Source organism: Danio rerio, chromosome 7 (genome assembly GCF_049306965.1).
Source record: "Danio rerio strain Tuebingen ecotype United States chromosome 7, GRCz12tu, whole genome shotgun sequence".
NCBI classification, from domain to species: domain Eukaryota; kingdom Metazoa; phylum Chordata; class Actinopteri; order Cypriniformes; family Danionidae; genus Danio; species Danio rerio.
The window spans coordinates 59,016,295-59,035,420 of record NC_133182.1 but is presented as its reverse complement, the minus strand read 5'-3'; the positions used below and the strand labels follow the sequence as shown (position 1 = coordinate 59,035,420).

The 19,126-nt window shown below is 39.0% G+C and overlaps 1 protein-coding gene across 50 annotated transcripts in view; it reads left to right on the top strand.

Annotated features, from left to right (window-relative positions):
• Positions 1-19,126, top strand: part of ank2b (ankyrin 2b, neuronal) — a 245,000-nt gene that overhangs the window by 88,293 nt on the left and 137,581 nt on the right. For 24 of the 50 annotated variants that reach the window (XM_073906496.1, XM_021477510.2, XM_073906482.1 and 21 more), the window contains exon 1: positions 1,596-1,985. The exons of 21 other annotated variants lie outside the window; for them this stretch is intronic. In XM_073906496.1, the coding sequence (XP_073762597.1) occupies positions 1,857-1,985 (129 nt within the window). In that variant the 5' untranslated portion in view covers positions 1,596-1,856. Of the gene's footprint in view, positions 1-1,585; positions 1,986-13,010; positions 13,281-19,126 lie in introns of those variants that run through there. 5 more of the 50 variants (XM_073906486.1, XM_073906466.1, XM_073906465.1 and 2 more) reach the window with 2 other exon arrangements.

Below are 19,126 nucleotides of genomic sequence, written 5' to 3'. Positions count from 1 at the left end.
ACCATCTTAGAACCATCTAAAATTGGCAACCTAAAAACTAATTTTTCAAATAACAATGTTAATAGACAATTTTATTGAAACTGATGCTTGAAATTTGTTTAAATTGCGGTTAAGAGCTCATATAACCAGCAGATGGCGCCACAATACAGTATTTTAGATGAAAAACTATATCTGTGTAAGGCCAATGCTCTACAGTGAGACTTTGAGCCGCTCATGATGCTCTAACAGAAAATACCTTGATCTGAAGGCAGTAATACGAGACTGTGGTTTAGTTTGGCTTGGGCTGGTTTATAGTGTCAGTTTCAGAAATCTACCTAAAGCTTTGAAATGCATATTTTAGTTTATATGAAGACACAATTTGATTAAATTGAAACACAAATTGAACACAGGATTAAATCTAAATTGCACAGCCCATTTTGGTCACTGTCTTTAAAGCAAAGTATGTTTGTTCACCAATATAATCAGCCAACTCATGCTATTTACATTTCTTGCTTCTATGTTCAATATGACAACAGGTTCACTGTTCATACCTAAAAATGTTAAACCTTTCGGTTTAAAAACAAGTAAAAATTGTTGAGCCTAAAAACCAGAAACCTTTTACATACTTTATTTCAGAACTTGTGTGCTTCACACACACATGCCCACATCAATGAATACTTTTTATAACTTAGAAGAAAGCATAGTCTTAAAATTATACAAAATAATGCCATCAGAGATCACTCATACTATTAAATAAAAGTAAAATTTTCATTTTGCAGAAGGACACAATATATGAAAAAGTGTTAAGTCTATAAGAGTCTTTGTGTTTGTGTTGCTATGGGCTGTTGTTAAGGGTGTTACATAATGATCAACAGAGCTGTTGAGTTAAAGGGACATTACTGTGTTTTAATGTGGAAAAAAGTGTCAAAGCATTATTATCATTCCTATTTACCCTGTCCTCAGAAACCAATAGGACATAAGAGCTAATTACATAGGATCTGGGCAGTTAAAATAGCATAAAAACACACAGCGGAATGCAAAATGATTGATTTCTTTTATTAAAAAAAAGGTTTTGAGGATGTCTCTATATCTAAATCATTGTCACTTGAACATTTTGTCACATAATACCAGTGTAGGGATTTGAGTGGTCCCAGTGCCATCAATAAGTGCTGTGAAATCCACCATACAGAAGCGGATTGCACCAATGTCTCTCCTAACGGGTGGGATGGGGATGTGGGAATGCCGAGGGATGGGAATTGCAGAACTGCGCGAGGCGTCTTTAATCTTTTATCTCCCCCTCCTGTTTTTCTCGCATGGCTGCACCCTTTTTCCCATTCCGAGCAACAGTGAGCGGTACAGTATGCAAACCACACCCTTCCACCCCCTCCACCCTGCCCAGAGACCCCTGAAAAAGCGTGATTGGTCAGGAAGTCGTGTTGCCTAATGACTGATTGTGCCACAAGCCACAGCTAAGCGGCTAACAGCAGCTTGGGGACACACGGGGGGATGGTCTGCCCTATTTCCCTCTTCCTGTTTACCTTATTTATTTTATGTAAGCCCATACACTTCCCCCGCCCCTTCTCTCTCTCTCACACACACACTCACACCTTAAATGTAGTTTCCCGTAGAGCTGGAGAAGGAGGATGCTGGTTGCTACAGCCTTCCTATTTAGACCTGCCGTGGGAGGAGTTGAGTGCCGCCGCTTCTCTCTATTCTCCTTTTTCTCTCTCTCTACCTCCATGCGCACTTCCAGAGCTGTGACAGTGGGTGTTACTCGTCTGCCCTTGGGCTTGAAAGTCACCCAAGACCCGTTTCTTTTTCATTGCTAGCATCATTTGGTTTTTTCTTATTGCTACTGATACTGAGGGACCGTTGCTATGGCGCACGCTGCAGCAAGCATCAAAAAGGCCCGAGTGGAGATGGAGCAGGCTCCCGACCTGAAAGCGTTGGAGAAAGCCCGTGAGAAAAGAAGGCGCTCGCGTGAAAGAGCCGAGCGCAGGCGTAAGGTAATGCAGGCGCCGCTATTTTCCATCTCACCTTATCTCCACCAGAGCACCAGGGACACGGGCCCTCCTCCACCCTTTCATCAAACCATTCATCAACCATCCATCAACATCAAGATGCACTTGTCTGAGAGGGAAGAACGCTATCATTACAGGAGGCTGCGTGGATCCTTTAAATAAATAGTTTTTTTGCTTGTCAATACTCTGTATTGTGTGTTCACACCACTCTCTGATGCATGTTATCCACTAAAATGGTAGACCTAATCGTTAAGGTCTTTAAAAGCCATGTTTTAACCTTTCAAGGTGTGATGTCACACACGAATCATTTGTTTTGAGCAATACTTCAGGTCATACAACCTAATCTCTTTCACATTCTCTAAATTTGCACACACATTTAAACGTTTCCTGCATTCTAATGCACGGCATCCAGTAATAATCACTTTATGTGTATTGATGCGGCACATGTTCATAACCTAATGTATTTTTAAAGTATTCACCGAGTGTTGTTTTGTTCTGTTTAGGGCACCAAAAGGCTCTTTGTTTGTAGTATAGAGTGATAAAGTACGTATCTCAGTCCTGTTGTCAGAGCTGCAGTCTAATTGCGCAGACTTGGCTCTTTTATAGTGTCTGGGTGTATCTATCATGCATTCTGAATATGAATACACAGGGGAGCGTCTGTTTCAAAGTCATAGGTTGTACAGATTTTTGAGTGTGAGTGTTTGCTTTAAATTATTACTGATATTTTTCTCCAGGTAGACCTTCAGATATCTGCAGATTATAGAATTTATAAGTACTGTGAAAGCTTTATGTTGACACATGTTGTACATGTTAGGACAAGCTGTACATCTTCTAGAACATGACTGTGGTATTTGAAATGCTTTACGATGAGTGGTCTGCTGTACAGGCCATCAGTCTTGATAAACGCTTACAGCAATAGTTATTGGTCTGCAAACAAACTGCATCATAAACAATTTCAGGAAGTCATAAAAATGATTAGTTGCTTCTCTCTCTCTTTTTTTTGTTTAATCATCATAATAATTTTTATAATTCATTTCAGAGTGCTAGGTAAGGGGAATGGTGTGAAAGGATTTTTACATTGTGTTTATCCCATATTATCATTGTTAGAAGTGAAGCTTTTATCTTCTACAGTGAAATGTTTCATATATTTAGTTCAAAAGTGCCTAAGAGGTTTAATTATTATCCAGGGCTAGAGCTACTCTTGGGTTGCCAAATGAGTGCAGTGAAATGATGCAGTGCTAGAATGTTCTGGTTAGATGCTTAGCAATTGACATCCAATCACATGCATCATAGTCCAACACAGGCTCTTCGCAGATATGTGCTTCAGCCTACATTTTTGTGAAGACACAAATAAATGCTGCAACATACACCGTAAAACCCAAAAAGTTAAGGTAACTCAAACCATTTGAGGAAACCAATTGCAACAAACCATTTAAGTTCAAAAACAAATCCTAATGAGTACTGTGAACTTAATCCATTAGAGTAAACGAAGCAATTCGAGCACAGTAAAACCCAATACATTGAGAGAATTCAAACCAACTGAGTACTGTAAAACCCAATAATTTAAGGCAACTCAAACCGTTTGAGAAAATCGATTGCTACAAACCATTTGAGTAAAAAAAATCACCTGAGTACTGTGTACTTACTCTATTTAGGTTGAAGTAATGAGTTATTTAATTAACTCATTTCCTTCAACACTGATATCAAAACTCTTTTCAAATGAGTAGGATTAACTTTCAGTCAAATCTGAGTTAACTTCACTGATTTCATTTGATAAAGTTGACTCTTGGGTTTTTAAGATGTACATTTGACTGCAGTTTCATAGATCAAATGAATGCTATGTGTATGAGGCAGTATTGTAGATTTTTGTTCCTTTTCACACTAACAGGGGCATATTCAGGGCTTGACATTAACTTTTTCGATCATTAGCCACTGTGGCTAGTAATTTGCCAACAAGCTTTTTAAACACTCGTACACATCACATCACACTAAAGCCCTCGTCAGATAGCCTGTGTCTCACTGTGCGCATGATCATTCTCTCATTTGGTATTCACCTGCTTTCTTTTGCTTGCGTGAAAACAGTTATTTACGATAGTCTCGCTGCTTCTCGATTCTAGGATTATATTTGCCCACATATTGGGCCATCCTTATTGTCAAACCCTGCTATTACAATAAAGCATTTTTTAACCAGCTAAAGTGGCTTGTGGGAATGGCTGTCTAACCCACTACAGCTGAAATCTACCCACATTTGCCGTGTGTAATGTCAAGCCCTGGGCATATTATTGACAAGGATTATTTTTATGTAGTTCATTGCACAACAAAAAATAAATAACACAAAAAAAAAAAACAAAAAACAAACAAAAAAAAAACTCAATCATGATTTGCAATCAAATACAACTCCATATGGACAAGTTTTCTTGTATGGTAAGTTTGCTCTGTAGCTCGCTTTGTATGGTGTTGAACTTGGTGTCTGATGGTGTCTGAATATAAATTCAGGGTAAATCTATGTGAAAATGCACTTTTCTCTTGCTTTTGCTTTGGAAAACACTATTGGTTGTGTTAAGGGAAGAGTTTAGTTCAGTTTTAGTTTCTCATGGACCTGTAGGAGAAAGATGTGTTTCTGAAACATAACAAAATCCACTCTAAAGTAATGTATTTCAGATTCTCAAAAATGTAAGATCAACTTCCAGTAAACTTTTCATCTGAAACATAGCAACAAAACATAAATGGAGCAATGTAATGTACATTATGCATGAGGCACATGTTTTCAATGAGCCTGGGTTGTCATATTCACAAGTTTTTGAAAGTCACAAAAGCAACTTTAAAAAGTATGAACAGCATTTCCGCAATTTGAGAGGAAAAATGCGTGAAAAGCATCTTATGAATAGTTGAATCGTTGAATAATTGTATATACCAAATAGGTATAAAATAACCAAGGGTTAACGAGGTCATGTGTGGAAAATGTTTTTGCTGTTTTAGCTTCATGTTGCCCGGGCTGATCTTCAGGATTTGAAATACACACACATACAATGAACACATAAATGAATACAATACTTGTAAAACAAATCCTTGCTTTGTTACAAATGGGATAAATTCACCTTTAAATGGCAGTCAAAACAAATTGAAATTGAAATGTCATTATAGCCAAAGCCGTTTCAAAGGATTTTTCTTCACATTAAATAATTTTGAAGAACAACTTTTCTGCTTATGGTTCCTTAAGCAATGTTAATTTGTGACCTGTGAAGCTCTTACTGTTCGACAGGGACACCCAAAGACAGTACTGAAGGGCCAGTGTCCTGCAGAGTTATTTCGACGACATAATCATGTATACAAATAAAATAAAACATGAGAGTCTAAAAACTTTTGTAAGATGAACTACTTTCTTCCACTATTTATTCATCTGCAGCTGACATCAGAACAGCAGAAGCTGTTACAAGTTCACCGTCACTTTAGAGCTAGTATTTGAATAATACTCTAGCGCAATGTCTAAAGTGAGACAAAACAGGTGATTTTGCTGGCAATTTAAGATTATAAGGCTGAACGGCATAAAATGCCATCTATCTAGAGATATTTCACAGTATTTCTCTGTTGCAATCGAGATACCACAATGATTAACTCAAAGCCAAAGCAACGCAAACACTGTGAGATTATTGTTGTGTTTGCTAAAATGCTAAACACATGCCGGCATTTCCTCTTTTTTTTTTTTTTTTACTGAACTAGTCTGCAGTAAAGAAAGCCAGAGCCGCATTAGAAACAAACAGATGGCCATCCAAAAAGTAACTCAGGATTACACAAAGAGTGGCCAACAAAAAAATACATATATTCCTGAAATCTGAGTCTCATCTCATACTCAATACACTACAATTATATGCTATTAATACAGCGTTACAACATACAAAAGAGAGAGATCAACTTAGAATATCACTTCACTGTTTAATAATGACTTGATCAGCTGTAGTTAGAAATTACGCAGTTTTTCTCTTCTAAGGGCTTATTATGTGTTTTTGTCACCATCTTGTGGATAAACAACATCAACCATCAATAACAGGCTAATGGACGCCGACGCGCTTCATCTCAGAAATGATAAATATTTAATAAATAAACGACATAGTTCCAATCAAAACAACTACATTCCCAAAAAAGCCGCAAAAGTACATTATGTTGTCCAACAGCTGCAGAATTTGTCAAACTGTAGAGTGCCTTTTGCTTGTTGCTGTATGTGGGCATAGTAATACAGAAGGGTGAAGTAAGGGTGCTGTTATTTGTAGAATATTGCACGGCTATCAGCCAATAAGATTCATACAAGCACACTTTTTCAGCCTATTCCAAAAAATAAAAAATAAATAAATAAAATTCAGTCAAATGAAAGAAAAGCTTTAAAAAGCAAAGACACTGATATTTTGCAGCATGTACAGTATGATAATTAATACTTACTATTATCATAATTATTTTTTCAGAATAAGATAAATAACTTTGAGAATACTTTTTAATTTTGATATTTTTGTTTTCGACAGTAAAAATTCTGAATAGCCAACTATGATATGATGAAATTTGAAAAAAGAAGAATAAATTCCTTTTGTTATTTGTATATTAATATCAAGAGCTGTATCTCTGATAATACTTATTTGTGAATAAGGCATGGCTGAAATTGGTTACCATTGTAATATAGCACTGCCTTTGTTTTGATTAATTTACATTCTGGATAAGTTTAATTTCTGAGAAAGTGAATGTGTTAGATTTATAATATATGTAGTTATGTGATAGCGTATTACAGTGATGTGCAGGTAACTTATAATTACAGAATTGTTCTGTCTGCATACATACTGTAGTTGAAGAAAACTGACTCCGCTGTGTGGTGGTTGGTTTTTTAGTGAGATCATGTGTTGCTGTTATGTTCATTCAGACTTAGTATATTTGGTCTCCCGTGTATAAAGCTTAAGGCTACAGGCTTACTTCAGAACTTGATCACAAAGAACAAAACTAATCACCCACAGTACATTGCAAGAGGAAATTATAATATTAATTTTCATGTTTGTCTAGTGGTATAACATTCATCATCAGCTGCATTCTGCGTTGTATCAACATGAAGGACGTTCATGGGTTCATGGGTTTGGTGTATTAAAATATGTTGCAGTGCAGATGTCTGAGTTGCTATGGAAACATAGGCCCAGACACTTTATTTGCTTGATTCTTTTCTGTAGTACTGATAAAATGACTTCAAAGTATTACAGGCAGAATCACTCCCATGGAAATCTAGTTTCTTCATTTAATCTGGCAGTAATAACAGCCATTAGACCTATTAAATTAAATGATGGCATGGCTATTTAGGTTATTAAATACAGTATATGTCTGTTGTCATTCTTTTAGAGTACATTTATTTGTTAAAAGGCAATGCTCTGGATCTGATATGTCATAATGCTACGCTACAGTATCATGGTGCTAATATAAAACATCACTCACTGAACGCAACATATTGTTTAAATAGTCTTTTTTCAATTCACTTTAATTCAATTCAGCTTTATTTGTATAGCGCTTTTACAATATAAATTGTGTCAAAGCAGCTTCACATAAATGGTCATAGTGACTGGATTAGGGTAGTTCAGTTTTTAGTGTTTAAGTTCAGTTAAGTTTAGCTCAGTTCAGTGTGGTTTGAAATCATTACTGAGAGTCCAAACACTGAAGAGCAAATTCATTGATGCGTAGCTTTACAGATGCTGAACCATGCAAGCAAAAAAAAAAAAAAACTTGAGAGATCCAGACTCAGTTCGGCACGACCATTTTAATTTCTCCGCTGGCCAAATTTCTTGTGCAGAGCTGCAGCCTCAGCGGTGGATGCTGGAAGCTGGCCTTAGCGAAGACTCATCTGTCCCTGGAGCGTCACTGGAATCAGTCTCATGCTCTCCACTCCCCCATGACCAACAGCACAGCAGCTCAGGATAGGGCCTGGTCCCGGATATGGAAACCTTGGGATCATTTCGTCGCTGGTCTTGGATCCAATCAGTGACTCTGCATAATCTGAGGACCCCGGAATGAGTATCCCCAGGTGGAAATAGAGAATAAAGAGAATATTTAGCGTAGCTGCTGTTCATAGTGTATATAAACAAGATGTAGAAACTTGTGGAAACCCGCTAAGTGATGCATTGAGTGTATGCTTTACTAAACAGATAGGTCTTTAATCTAGTTTTGAACTGAAGAGAGTGTGTCTGAGCCACGGACATTATCAGGAAGGCTAATCCAGAGTTTAGGAGCCATAAAGGAGAAGGCTCGACCTCCTTTACTCGACTTTGCTATTCTAGGTACTACCAGAAGCTCTGAGTTTTGAGATCTTAAAGAGTGAGCTGGATTGTAGCGAGACAAAAGGTTAATTAGAAAAACAAGAGCTAGATTATTTAGAGCTTTATAGGTGAGAAGTAATATTTTAAATTCAATATGAAACTTAACAGGCAGCCAGTGGAGGATAAAATTGGGGTTATATGATCATATTTTCTAGACCTGGTAAGAACTCTGGCTGCTGCATTTTGTACTAATTGAAGTTTGTTAATAGAGGATGCTGGTCAGCCAGCAAATAGAGCATTACAGTAATCCAGCCTAGAAGTCATTAAAGCATGGACTAGCTTTTCTGCATCAGAGATTGATTGCATACTTCGTAATTTAGCAATATTTCTCAGATGAAAGAAGGCAGTTTTTGTGGCATGGAATATATGATTTTCAAAAGTTAGATTGCTGTCTAATATGACACCCAAATCTTTCATAGTAGAGCTAACGCTAACTTTGTATCCCTCTAATTGTAGATTGAGTTGCGATATTTGCTGTGTACAGGATTTAGGCCCAATAAGTAATAATTCTGTTTTGTCTGAGTTTAAGAGAAGAAAATTGTTGGTCATCCAGTCTTTAACATCTCTAATACACTCAGTTAGCTTAGACAGTTCAGACATCTCATCAGTTTTAGTTGAAATATATAATTGAATATCATCTGCATAGCAGTGAAAGCTGATCCCATGTCTTCTAATAATGTCTCCCAGTGGTAGCATGTAAATTGTAAACAGCAAAGGGCCTAAAACTGATCCTTGAGGCACCCCATAATTTACTGGGCTGACTTGTGAAGGCTGTCCCTTAATATTCACAAACTGGTAATGGTCAGTTAAGTATGACTTAAACCATTGTAGAGCCAGTCCCTGGACACCTGTAGACTTTAAGCGATTTATGAGGATATTGTGGTCAATGGTGTCAAATGCCGCACTAAGATCGAGTAGAACTAATAGCGAGATGCACCCTTGGTCAGCAGCTAAGAGTAAATTATTGGTTATTTTCACTAATGTGGTTTCTGTACTGTGATGAACCCTGAAACCTGACTGAAACACTGCAAAAATATTGTTTGTCTGCAGAAAGGAGCATAATTGAGTAAAAACAACTTTTTCTAGTATTTTAGACATAAATGGAAAATTTGAAATAGGCCTATAATTAGTTATTATAAGTTGTTGGGATTCAGTTACGGTTTCTTATTAATAGGCTTAATAACAGCTAGCTTGTAACAGTTTGGAACATGGCCTATAGATAAAGAAGAGTTGATAATGTTAAGAAGAGGTTCTCCTATAGCAGGTAGCAATTCTTTCAGTAATTTTGTTGGAATTTTCCTCATGCCTTACTCAAGGTAAAAATCCTTATCCTTTTTAAAGATGCTATACTAAAAGATTTTGCTTGTAAAAAGTGCACTGTTATGTCTTTTAAAGCAATCATACTTTTATTTTCTCTTCTCCAATAATGTATGTGGAGGGAAAAGAGTCACCTTTTGCTACACCAGAGAGTGTTGCAACCATCTGGCAATGCCATCCTGGCAATTGCATGGAAACACATGAAATAAGAATACCTCTGAAACCCTAAAGCAGCTTGTTGTATCCACCCACAGCACCCTGGTACTGTGGCAATGCATTTCTACAGACAGAGACAGCTAGATTCTTTTTAAAAGAACATGTGAGTTGAATTTAATGTGCTATGATGCATTTATGTAATCGATTCTGTTTCTGCTTGGGCATAAAGTTGCCACGTTTCGGCACAAGAGGAGTCTCACCCCACTGCCCCCCGCCATATGGTTTACAACAGATTAAGGGAGTTTGTTGTCTGTCCAGACCAAAAGATTACATTTTCTAGTTTGGATGCGGCAAGGGTGGGAAATTGAAATGAAATCCTCTTCCTGTACAGAATTGTGAGGTTTGCTAAACGTAGAGACATACAGTAGTGCTTGTGGGAAGTCTAAAGCCCTGGTCAGATCACACGATTTCTGCACGATTTCCTTGAAGTACAGTTGGGTGGGGATAAACAGCAAATGGGTGTTGTGACACAAGATTCAATCATTTCTACTTGTGTAATGTGGCTTAGTTCACGACAACCAATACCATGTTTACAACGCCCTATGGTTCATCGCAGAAAGTCTAGCATGTTTAATTTTTACAATAAGTTAGTCAATAGGAGCACATCATTTATTAGTTATATCAGCAGGTGCTGCCATTAATACATGGCTCAGGCCAAAAAATAGGCTGCATAGATCAAGGTGGATGAAATCAATCATTGATTATGTAAACTTTAACTACTTTCTCTAAAATATTTAGGTGTTTTAAGCAATTTTATTTGACAGAGTGCCACAAATATGCTGAAATCTCCATTCTCACAAGATTAGCTCTCATCCTTTCAACCGAGTTTGTTCTTTCGAGGTAATTTGGAAACACGTTTAGTGCTGCTAATACATTGTAAAAACTTGTCTAAAATGTTTAATAGCCTATCTCTAAAACTGTGAATATTTCACTATCATTTTATTTATGCTAGATTTTATTTTAACAAACCAGTTTGTGCTTCGGGGCTGCTGCATGACTGATTTTGAAGCACGTCACCTCAGATTCGTTATCTGTATTTATCTTGCAGATAACTGACAAACAAAAAATACATTAAAATTAAGACTTTTAAACAAATTATACCAAATAAAGTTTGTTTCAAAAATATATATTTTTTTCCAAGAAATATATACAAATTATATTTTAGTTTAAGTTTTTTTGCTCCTTGAAAAATACTGATTTAGTTAATGCTTCACTGTAATCGTTGTATCACTAACGTCTGTCATAATTTTTTGTTTTTTTAATATGTCATTATTTTAAAGATTATGTCTTGAGCATCTGATTTTTTCCTTGCTGCTGATTTTCTCTGTCTCATTCGCGGCAAGTTTAGGTAAGGGATTGTTTAATAAGCAACTCTGGCAGGAAAATATAAAGAGTTAAAAAATATATATCTTAATATTAAAAAGGAAAATAAATGTTTGTAGCCAAGTTGTCTGCAAGCATCAGTGTATTGAGATTGGCATAACATAAATAAACATTGAAGTTAAGATAAGAAATATTGATATAGCAACACTTGTGACTGCTTCGGGAAATAACGCTCATCGTAGACGTCACGGGATAACTGATGTTGAAGGAATATGCAGTCTGGCACATTTGTTACCCACGACAAGTCAGGATTTTATCAAGTTAAAATCGCATGATCTGACATAGTGACTTTCGTAACTGACAATAAAAATTGTGTGATTCGACCAAGGCTTAACTGAAATTGCTGGTATACATGGACTGTTTAGAAATCGTTTGTCAATGTGTTAGCAAGCTTAGAGCAAATCAAGTGTTCTAAATAGGCAAACAATGAGGACCTTAAAGGGATAGGCAAACCTCAACATTTTAAAATACAGTTAAGTTACTTACCCTCAGGGCATTTAAAATATAGGGGACTTTTGTCTTTTTAAGTACAACATTAAAGAAGATTTTCAGCTGAATCTGTGGTCCTAAGTGATTCACATAATGCAAGCTAACAATTACCCGTTTTTGACTTTCACAGTGTAGTGAGTGTGAGCTAATGGTTGATTGATGACATGAGATTAAAGATGCACATTTTTGCCAAAATGATTCTTGTTTGTGATTGTCCAAGAGGTAGCAACAGTTCTAAATTACACTCGCAGACTTGAATATATTGTTATAGTTGAACTTGCGCATTAGTGTGTGCACCAAGAACTGTTCGACCAGGTTTTTGTGATAAAAATGAATAGTTTTGTAAATAATGTTAGATTACTTACAAAGACTGTTCATTTCACTTCACAAGACATCAAAATGTTGCCAGGAGCCTTTGCTAATGATTTGGACTTATATGGTAATATGGGTTTAGTTTTAATCTAACCATTGACTGCGATTTTACAAATCACAAAGGACTACAGATTTAGCTAAAATACCTATTTAATGTTGATACATCTTGAATGACTTGAGGGTTTTCATTTTGTGGTTAACTGAAATGGTTGAGACCTTTAAATGGTCTCATTGTTAAATGCATAATAATATATTTAATTAAATGGGACATACTTTAGGTAAACAACTTAAATGTGTGTTGTTTAGAAAACAAGGAGAACAAGGCTATTTTGCCTCAGTGCAAAACCTGGTGAACATCCACACACTCACACACAACAAGAATGGCAACTTATTAATTCTGAACATTAAATCAATACTTTGATCAATACACACCTATTTGCACTGTGTGCTGTACTGTGAATTTTGTCAAATAAATGGTAACACGGCACTAACAATTGCATATTATTGCAACACACCTGCCAGGATACGGTTACGTTTTATGCAATAAAAGTTCTGTAAACATGTAAATAGTATTGAGTAATGTCAGCAAGTAACCTTGAGTGTTTTCTACCAGCCCACCCTCTCACACAACCACCTCTGACATCATGAATACTCAATTATGCTTGTTTGTTTAATGCTCATTGGACAGAGCTTCTTCTGTTAACATAATCCTCTCTCGCCATTGGATCACAGGCAACTGAGAAGAAGCCCCTGCAATCGCCCACCTTGATTCCCTGTTTTGGCAATGCCATCCTCCCTGTTCCCACATCCCAAGCATACCACCTCTGACATAGCTGGGGTGGTGGGTGTAAAAATAACCGGGGCTCAAATTAGCAATGAAGGCGAAGCATTAGCACCCAGTAGTTAGCAGTGGTTGAGCTACGCTGGTTATGGGTGGGACTAGTTGTCAGTTTAAGTGACAGTTAACTTGTAGGATAGTCTGGTGTGATTCTTTGTGGCCCAGAAATGAGAACCCAAAGGAAAAGTCTTATTTGATTGCTTTGTCCGTCTTTGAATCTCCACCATGGGCAATGCAGCAATGCGTAAGACACATAGAGTGGAAGATCCTGAACAAGATGATATGCTTCCAAACTTTGAGTCAGGACAAAGCGAAAGCATGGACTCCCTGGTAAGAGTTTATATTTTTGGATACATATTTTGCAGTGATGGAGATTGTGCATGGAATTTGTTGAGTAATCTGAATCTGAATTATTCACAATTAGCACCTTGAGGTTCTATATACATTATATTTTACTGCAAATCTGAGTAAGGTGTTTCCTTGAAGGTTTAGTCTTTTGTTTTTAAATGAACTACAGAATAGATTAATGAAAGTAATTTATACAGTATGTCCATCCTGGGGTGGATCCATTCCCAGAAATATCACACCAACTAAAGTTGCAAGTTACGTCATTACCAACAAGTTTTGTGAATTGGTGTTACTCAAATCTATCGTTGTTTCATATGCGACAACAATTGTAACTACGGTTTTACAGCTGTAGTTAGAAGAATAGTTCCTGGTTGTATTCTATACTGAATTATCCACCGTGCCCTATTCCTTTCCAAAATTTCACTCTCTGATTTAATGTGATTTGCTGTTTTAAAGTAATGTTTTACAGATCTAGTTTAATGATCTTCAGATTTAATTAATGTTTGTAAAAGCACCAAATGTGGTGTTTACCTGAGTGTTTCAAATAAGTATGCAAGGTAAACAAACGCATTCATTTTCTTACCCAAAATCATACTGGATTAGAAAAAATGTGCCTGTGTGTGCACGTAAAATAACATTATTTTTACAAAAAAAATTATACATATATATTAAGTTAATTAAGTTAAGGCAGGTTAGGGTAATTAGGCAAGTTATTGTAAAATTATGGTTTGTTCTGTAGACTATCGAAAAAAAATAGCTTATGGGGCTAATAAATTTAAGCTTAAAATGTTTATTTAAAAGTGTAAAACTGCTTTTATTCTAGCTGGAATAAAACAAGTAAGACTTTCTCCAGAAGAAAAAATATTATCAGACATACGTTGAAAATTTCCTTGCTCTGTTAAACATCATTTGTAACAAATATTAAAAAAAGAAGAAAAAAAATTCAAAGTGAGCGTGAGAGTGGTTGAGATCAAGCGCATCAAATGAAAAGCAAATGAGAAGTATCTTGAAGTGGGCAGGGCATATCAGATAGAGACGATTTGATTGGTCAGGATTTGATGAGAAACTAAAGTATGATGTAAATTGAAAAAAATATTGATTAATTTAGGTGGAAGTGACATGCTTTGGATGTTGATATCTTTTATATGCAAATGTTGTCACTGTTTTGTAGCACACTCGCTTATAGATGTCCTAAAACTAAAATACATCTTAAAAAAGTGTTTATTTTACCCATTTAAATAAAACTTTATTTTTATTTTATTAAACTTTATTTTTTCTACCCTGCTTAGGATGTTAGTTCTATTTACAGTGCTGTAGGAGTTTTCAGACTGGCAAATCAAGTTAATTTTGATGATGATTTCATAATAAACTATGTTACAAGTCAAGGTACTCAGTGGATTATTTAGATCAGGCAATTTATTAGAACACTTCGATCATTCAGCCTGCTATTTATATCTAAAATATACAGTGGACTGTTTTGCCTCTGTGGCCCAAGCTGTGAAAATCAGACCCAGCGCTTGTGCTTAGCAGACTACATGGATTTTTGTTCTTCATGTTGTAAGGTTTTAAAAAGGCTGTTTCCATGGCAGCTATAATCCTGGTGTGACCTTTATATGAAAGTGAGTGGGATCAAAATTGTGATGTCAATATAAAGTAGATAAGTATGCTTTAGGTATTTTGAGGAGTCAAATGCGGCTGCTGAGAACATGAATGACAGCTGTTAAATACTAATTTCAAACAATATATAGTTGATTTGTTTTGTGGTTTGTCTGTTCCATGTTTTATTCATTATGAATTATTGAGGTGAACTTTTGCTTCTAATGGTAAGGATAAAATCAGATGAAATGGATGAGATGAGATATTGGAAACATGTAATCTCTGTTGCATGTCGACTGAGTGTTGTGCAATATTCCGAAAGCTATTGGTGTACGTTAGGAAGATTGGATTGATGAACTGCTATTATTGGATCTGCTTTGCCTCTTCCTACAGTTTATGAAGTATTATAGGAATACAGAGTGAGCCAGACATGGATACAAAGCATTAGGTGAATCAAAGCTCTTGCATCATGTCGATTTAATCTTGTGGGTGAGTAGTCTGGACAGAATCTACACCCATGGAATTCTTGCAAAATTGTTGAGATTTTGATACTTTTACTTTACTTAAAGCTGAAATTTATTTTTAAGCCAAGTTTCAGGTCCATACCCTGATCTACTGAGAATTTCTAGCATGTTTGAGAAAATATTCATGTTAAACAAAATGTTTTATCTTGATCCAGGATGGTTTATGCTGGTTGTGGCTGGTGTAGTGCTGATTTAACTGGTTAACCAGCAGAGTTATGCTGTTTTCAAGTAAATCTCAACTGGTTTAAAAAATGTATGGTTCCACATATTCCATTTATGTTCTCCCAACACAAGTTAACATAACTTATTTAAGTAGATTGAACATAAAACAGTTAGGTTTCCTCAAAAATCTCTAGACTTGGGTTGTTTAAGCTTATTTTAGGTGAGCAGTTTGAACAGGCCGCCAAAATGTTGTATTTTTTGAGTGTAGCTGATTCACCAACACTATTTTTCTTTTATGCCATGTTTACCATTTTATACTTGTTCCTGTACCACATAGGAGACACGCTGTGTCCTCTCCATGTGCACCAGGCACTTTGCTACACTCTGTTAAAAGGACCTAATAATAATAATAATAATAAAAATAATAATATAATAATAAACTAACTTGACATGGCATTGCTGCTCTCTTGGGATTTGAAGTGCTTATTTTAAACCTTATTTGTGAGTCGCTTTGGATTAAAGCATCTGCTAAATGAATGCATTTTATGTTGGTGTCCAGCAAACCTGTATCCCATACTGAACACATGGAAGTCATTCCTTACACTGGTCATGAGCAATGCTGAAGTTTTCAGTAGGGATGACAAAGCTATAGTCTCAATTTTTGCTCTGGGAACCTTGGTTAAATTCGTAACCAAGACATTCTCTTTATAGGTTCCCTAGATGCTGTCACTTATACAGTAAATATAAGAACGTTCGAGGTTACAGAAGTAACCCTTCGTTCCCCGAGGAGGGGAACGGAAGTGCCATGAATGGGAGGATTCGGATCAGAAGCCGCTTATCTGGAGAGTATTGAACGGGCCAATGAATGAAATTAATTGGCAGCGTAAGCTTGCGCAGGTGTGCGACATCTGCAATTATCTCAGCATATAAGCACACCTGAAGCCAGCAGACGCCATCCTTTTAAGCTGAAGAGACTTTCAAACAGCTAAGGGACAGTCATTATGGCGACGGAATATGGCACTTCCGTTCCCCTCCTCGGGGAACGAAGGGTTACTTCTGTAACCTCGAACGTTCCCCTTCGGTTGGGGAACTTCAGTGCCATGAATGGGAGAATATGGAAAGCGCCATAATGACTGCACCTTACCAACACCCCCGATGAGGAGATAGTCAAGCAAGCGTGACGCACCCACATCATGGGGGGCGCGGTCCTCCAACGTGTCCCTGGCCCTAATTTATCCTACTTCAACAGAAGTTTTACGGATTTAGATATATTTTTTGGGAAGTCGTGAGCATCTAGATAATTCTAGGAATACGACAGTACGTTGGGAAGCGTGCAATCCCGATAGGGAGGACGCTGCGGAGGCCATCCGTTACCCAAGGGGGGGATAGATGGCAGAATTTACCTATGGACTAGCCCTAAAAAGGGGGAGTACGCATAGCAAAAGAGTGGTTAGCGGAGAGGGAAGACACGGGTCCACCCAGGGGGGGGACTTAACCGTGGCGGAATAAGCATATGGGATCGCCTAGTGGGGATCACGCATAGCAGGCACCTATACCCAAAACGCGGGCTGACCAGCGGGCAGACCTACAACGTAGTGGGCCAGCAAGTGACTCCTCCGCTGAGTCAGTGCTGGGGGCCACGGAAGAATCTGCAGGGCTCACCTGACGGGGAACTTTACTGACAGATAAAAAAGGCGCACGTACCTCCGTGTTAGGGAGAATGGCGCCGCAAGCGTGTTTTTACACCCTACCGAGTTGTCTCCTCAATCACCAAAGGGTTACCTAATACCCTTGAGGAAACCGGCTCCACTCGCAGATTGTAAAACCTTGCAAATGTGTTGGGTGTCACCCAGCCCACAGCTCTACAGATGTCTGTTAGAGAGGCGCCGCGTGCACGCGCCCAAGAGGATGCAACGCTCCGAGTGGAGTGTGCACGAACTCCCGGGGGACACGGCTGACCTCGACTCGAATAAGCGAGTGAAATGGCATCCACAATCCAGTGGGATAATCTTTGTTTTGATACGGCACTTCCCTGCTGCCGACCGCCATAACAGACAAAGAGCTGCTCAGATGATCTAAAATTCTGAGTACGGTCCACATAAATGCGCAGAGCGCGAACTGGACAAATTAAAGAAAGGGCTGGGTCTGCCTCCTCCGGGGGCAGCGCTTGCAGGTTCACTACCTGATCTCTAAAGGGGGTGATAGGAACCTTGGGCACATAACCGGGGCGGGGTCTCAGGATGACGTGAGAGTAATCCGGCCCGAATTCCAGGCACGAGTCACTGACCGAAAATGCCTCCAGGTCCCCGACCCTCTTGATGGAGGCCAACGCAACCAGCAGAGCTGTCTTCAGGGACAGAAATCTTAGAGATACTGATTCGAGTGGCTCAAAGGGATCGGATCGCAGACTCGTGAGAACGAGGGCGAGATCCCAAGAGGGCATGAGAGGGGGGCGAGATGGATTAATTCGCCTAGCACCCCTAAGGAACTGGATGACCAGGTTATGCTTTCCCACGGTGCCGCCAGCTACCGCGCTATGATAAGCGGAGATGGCGGCCACGTAAACCTTGAGAGTGGAGGGCGACAGCCTGCTGTCCAACTTCTCTTGAAGGAAAGAGAGCACAACACTAATCTGGCAATTTCGGGGGTCTTCTCTGCGAGAGACGCACCATTCAGTGAATAGACTCCACTTCAGGGCGTAGGCGCGCCTCGTGGAGGGGGCTCTAGCCTGAGTGATGGTATTAACCACCGCAGTCGGTAGGTTACCTAAGTCTTCCTCGCGTCTAGGGACCACACGTGGAGGTTCCAAAGATCGGGGCGAGGGTGCCAGATGGTGCCCTGTCCCTGAGAGAGTAGGTCCTCTCTCAAAGGGATCCGCCAGGGGAGGGCCGTCGCGAGGAGTGAGAGCTCTGATATCCAGGTCCGGTTGGGCCAAAGGGGCGCAACTAGCAGAACCTGTTCCTCGTCCTCCCTGACCTTGCACAGAAACTGCGCGAGCAGGCTCACTGGGGGAAACGCATACTTGCGCATGCCCCGAGGCCAGCTGTGGGCCAGTGCATCCGTGCCGAGAGAGCCCTCGGTCAGGGAAAAAAACAACTGGCAGTGAGCGTTCTCGGGGGAAGCAAACAGATCGATCTGGGCCTCCCCGAATCGCGCCCATATCAGCTGAACAGACTCGGGGTGGAGTCTCCATTCTCCAGGGCGTAACAGCTGTCGTGAGAGCGCATCGGCTGCACAATTGAGCGTGCCTGGGACGTGAATGGCGCGCAGCGATTTCAGCCGCGGGTGACTCCAGAGGAGCAGACGGCGGGCGAGCTGAGACATGCGGCGAGAGCGCATACCCCCCATGCGGTTGATATACGCCGCCGCCGCCATACTGTCCGTCCTGACCAGCACGTGTTGCCGCTCCAGCACCGGTAAAAAGCGGTGGAGAGCGAGGAACACTGCCAACAGCTCTAGGCGATTGATATGCCAATGCAGCTGGGCACCCTTCCAAAGGCCCGCAGCCGCATGCCCGCGACACACGGCCCCCCAACCCGTGTTGGA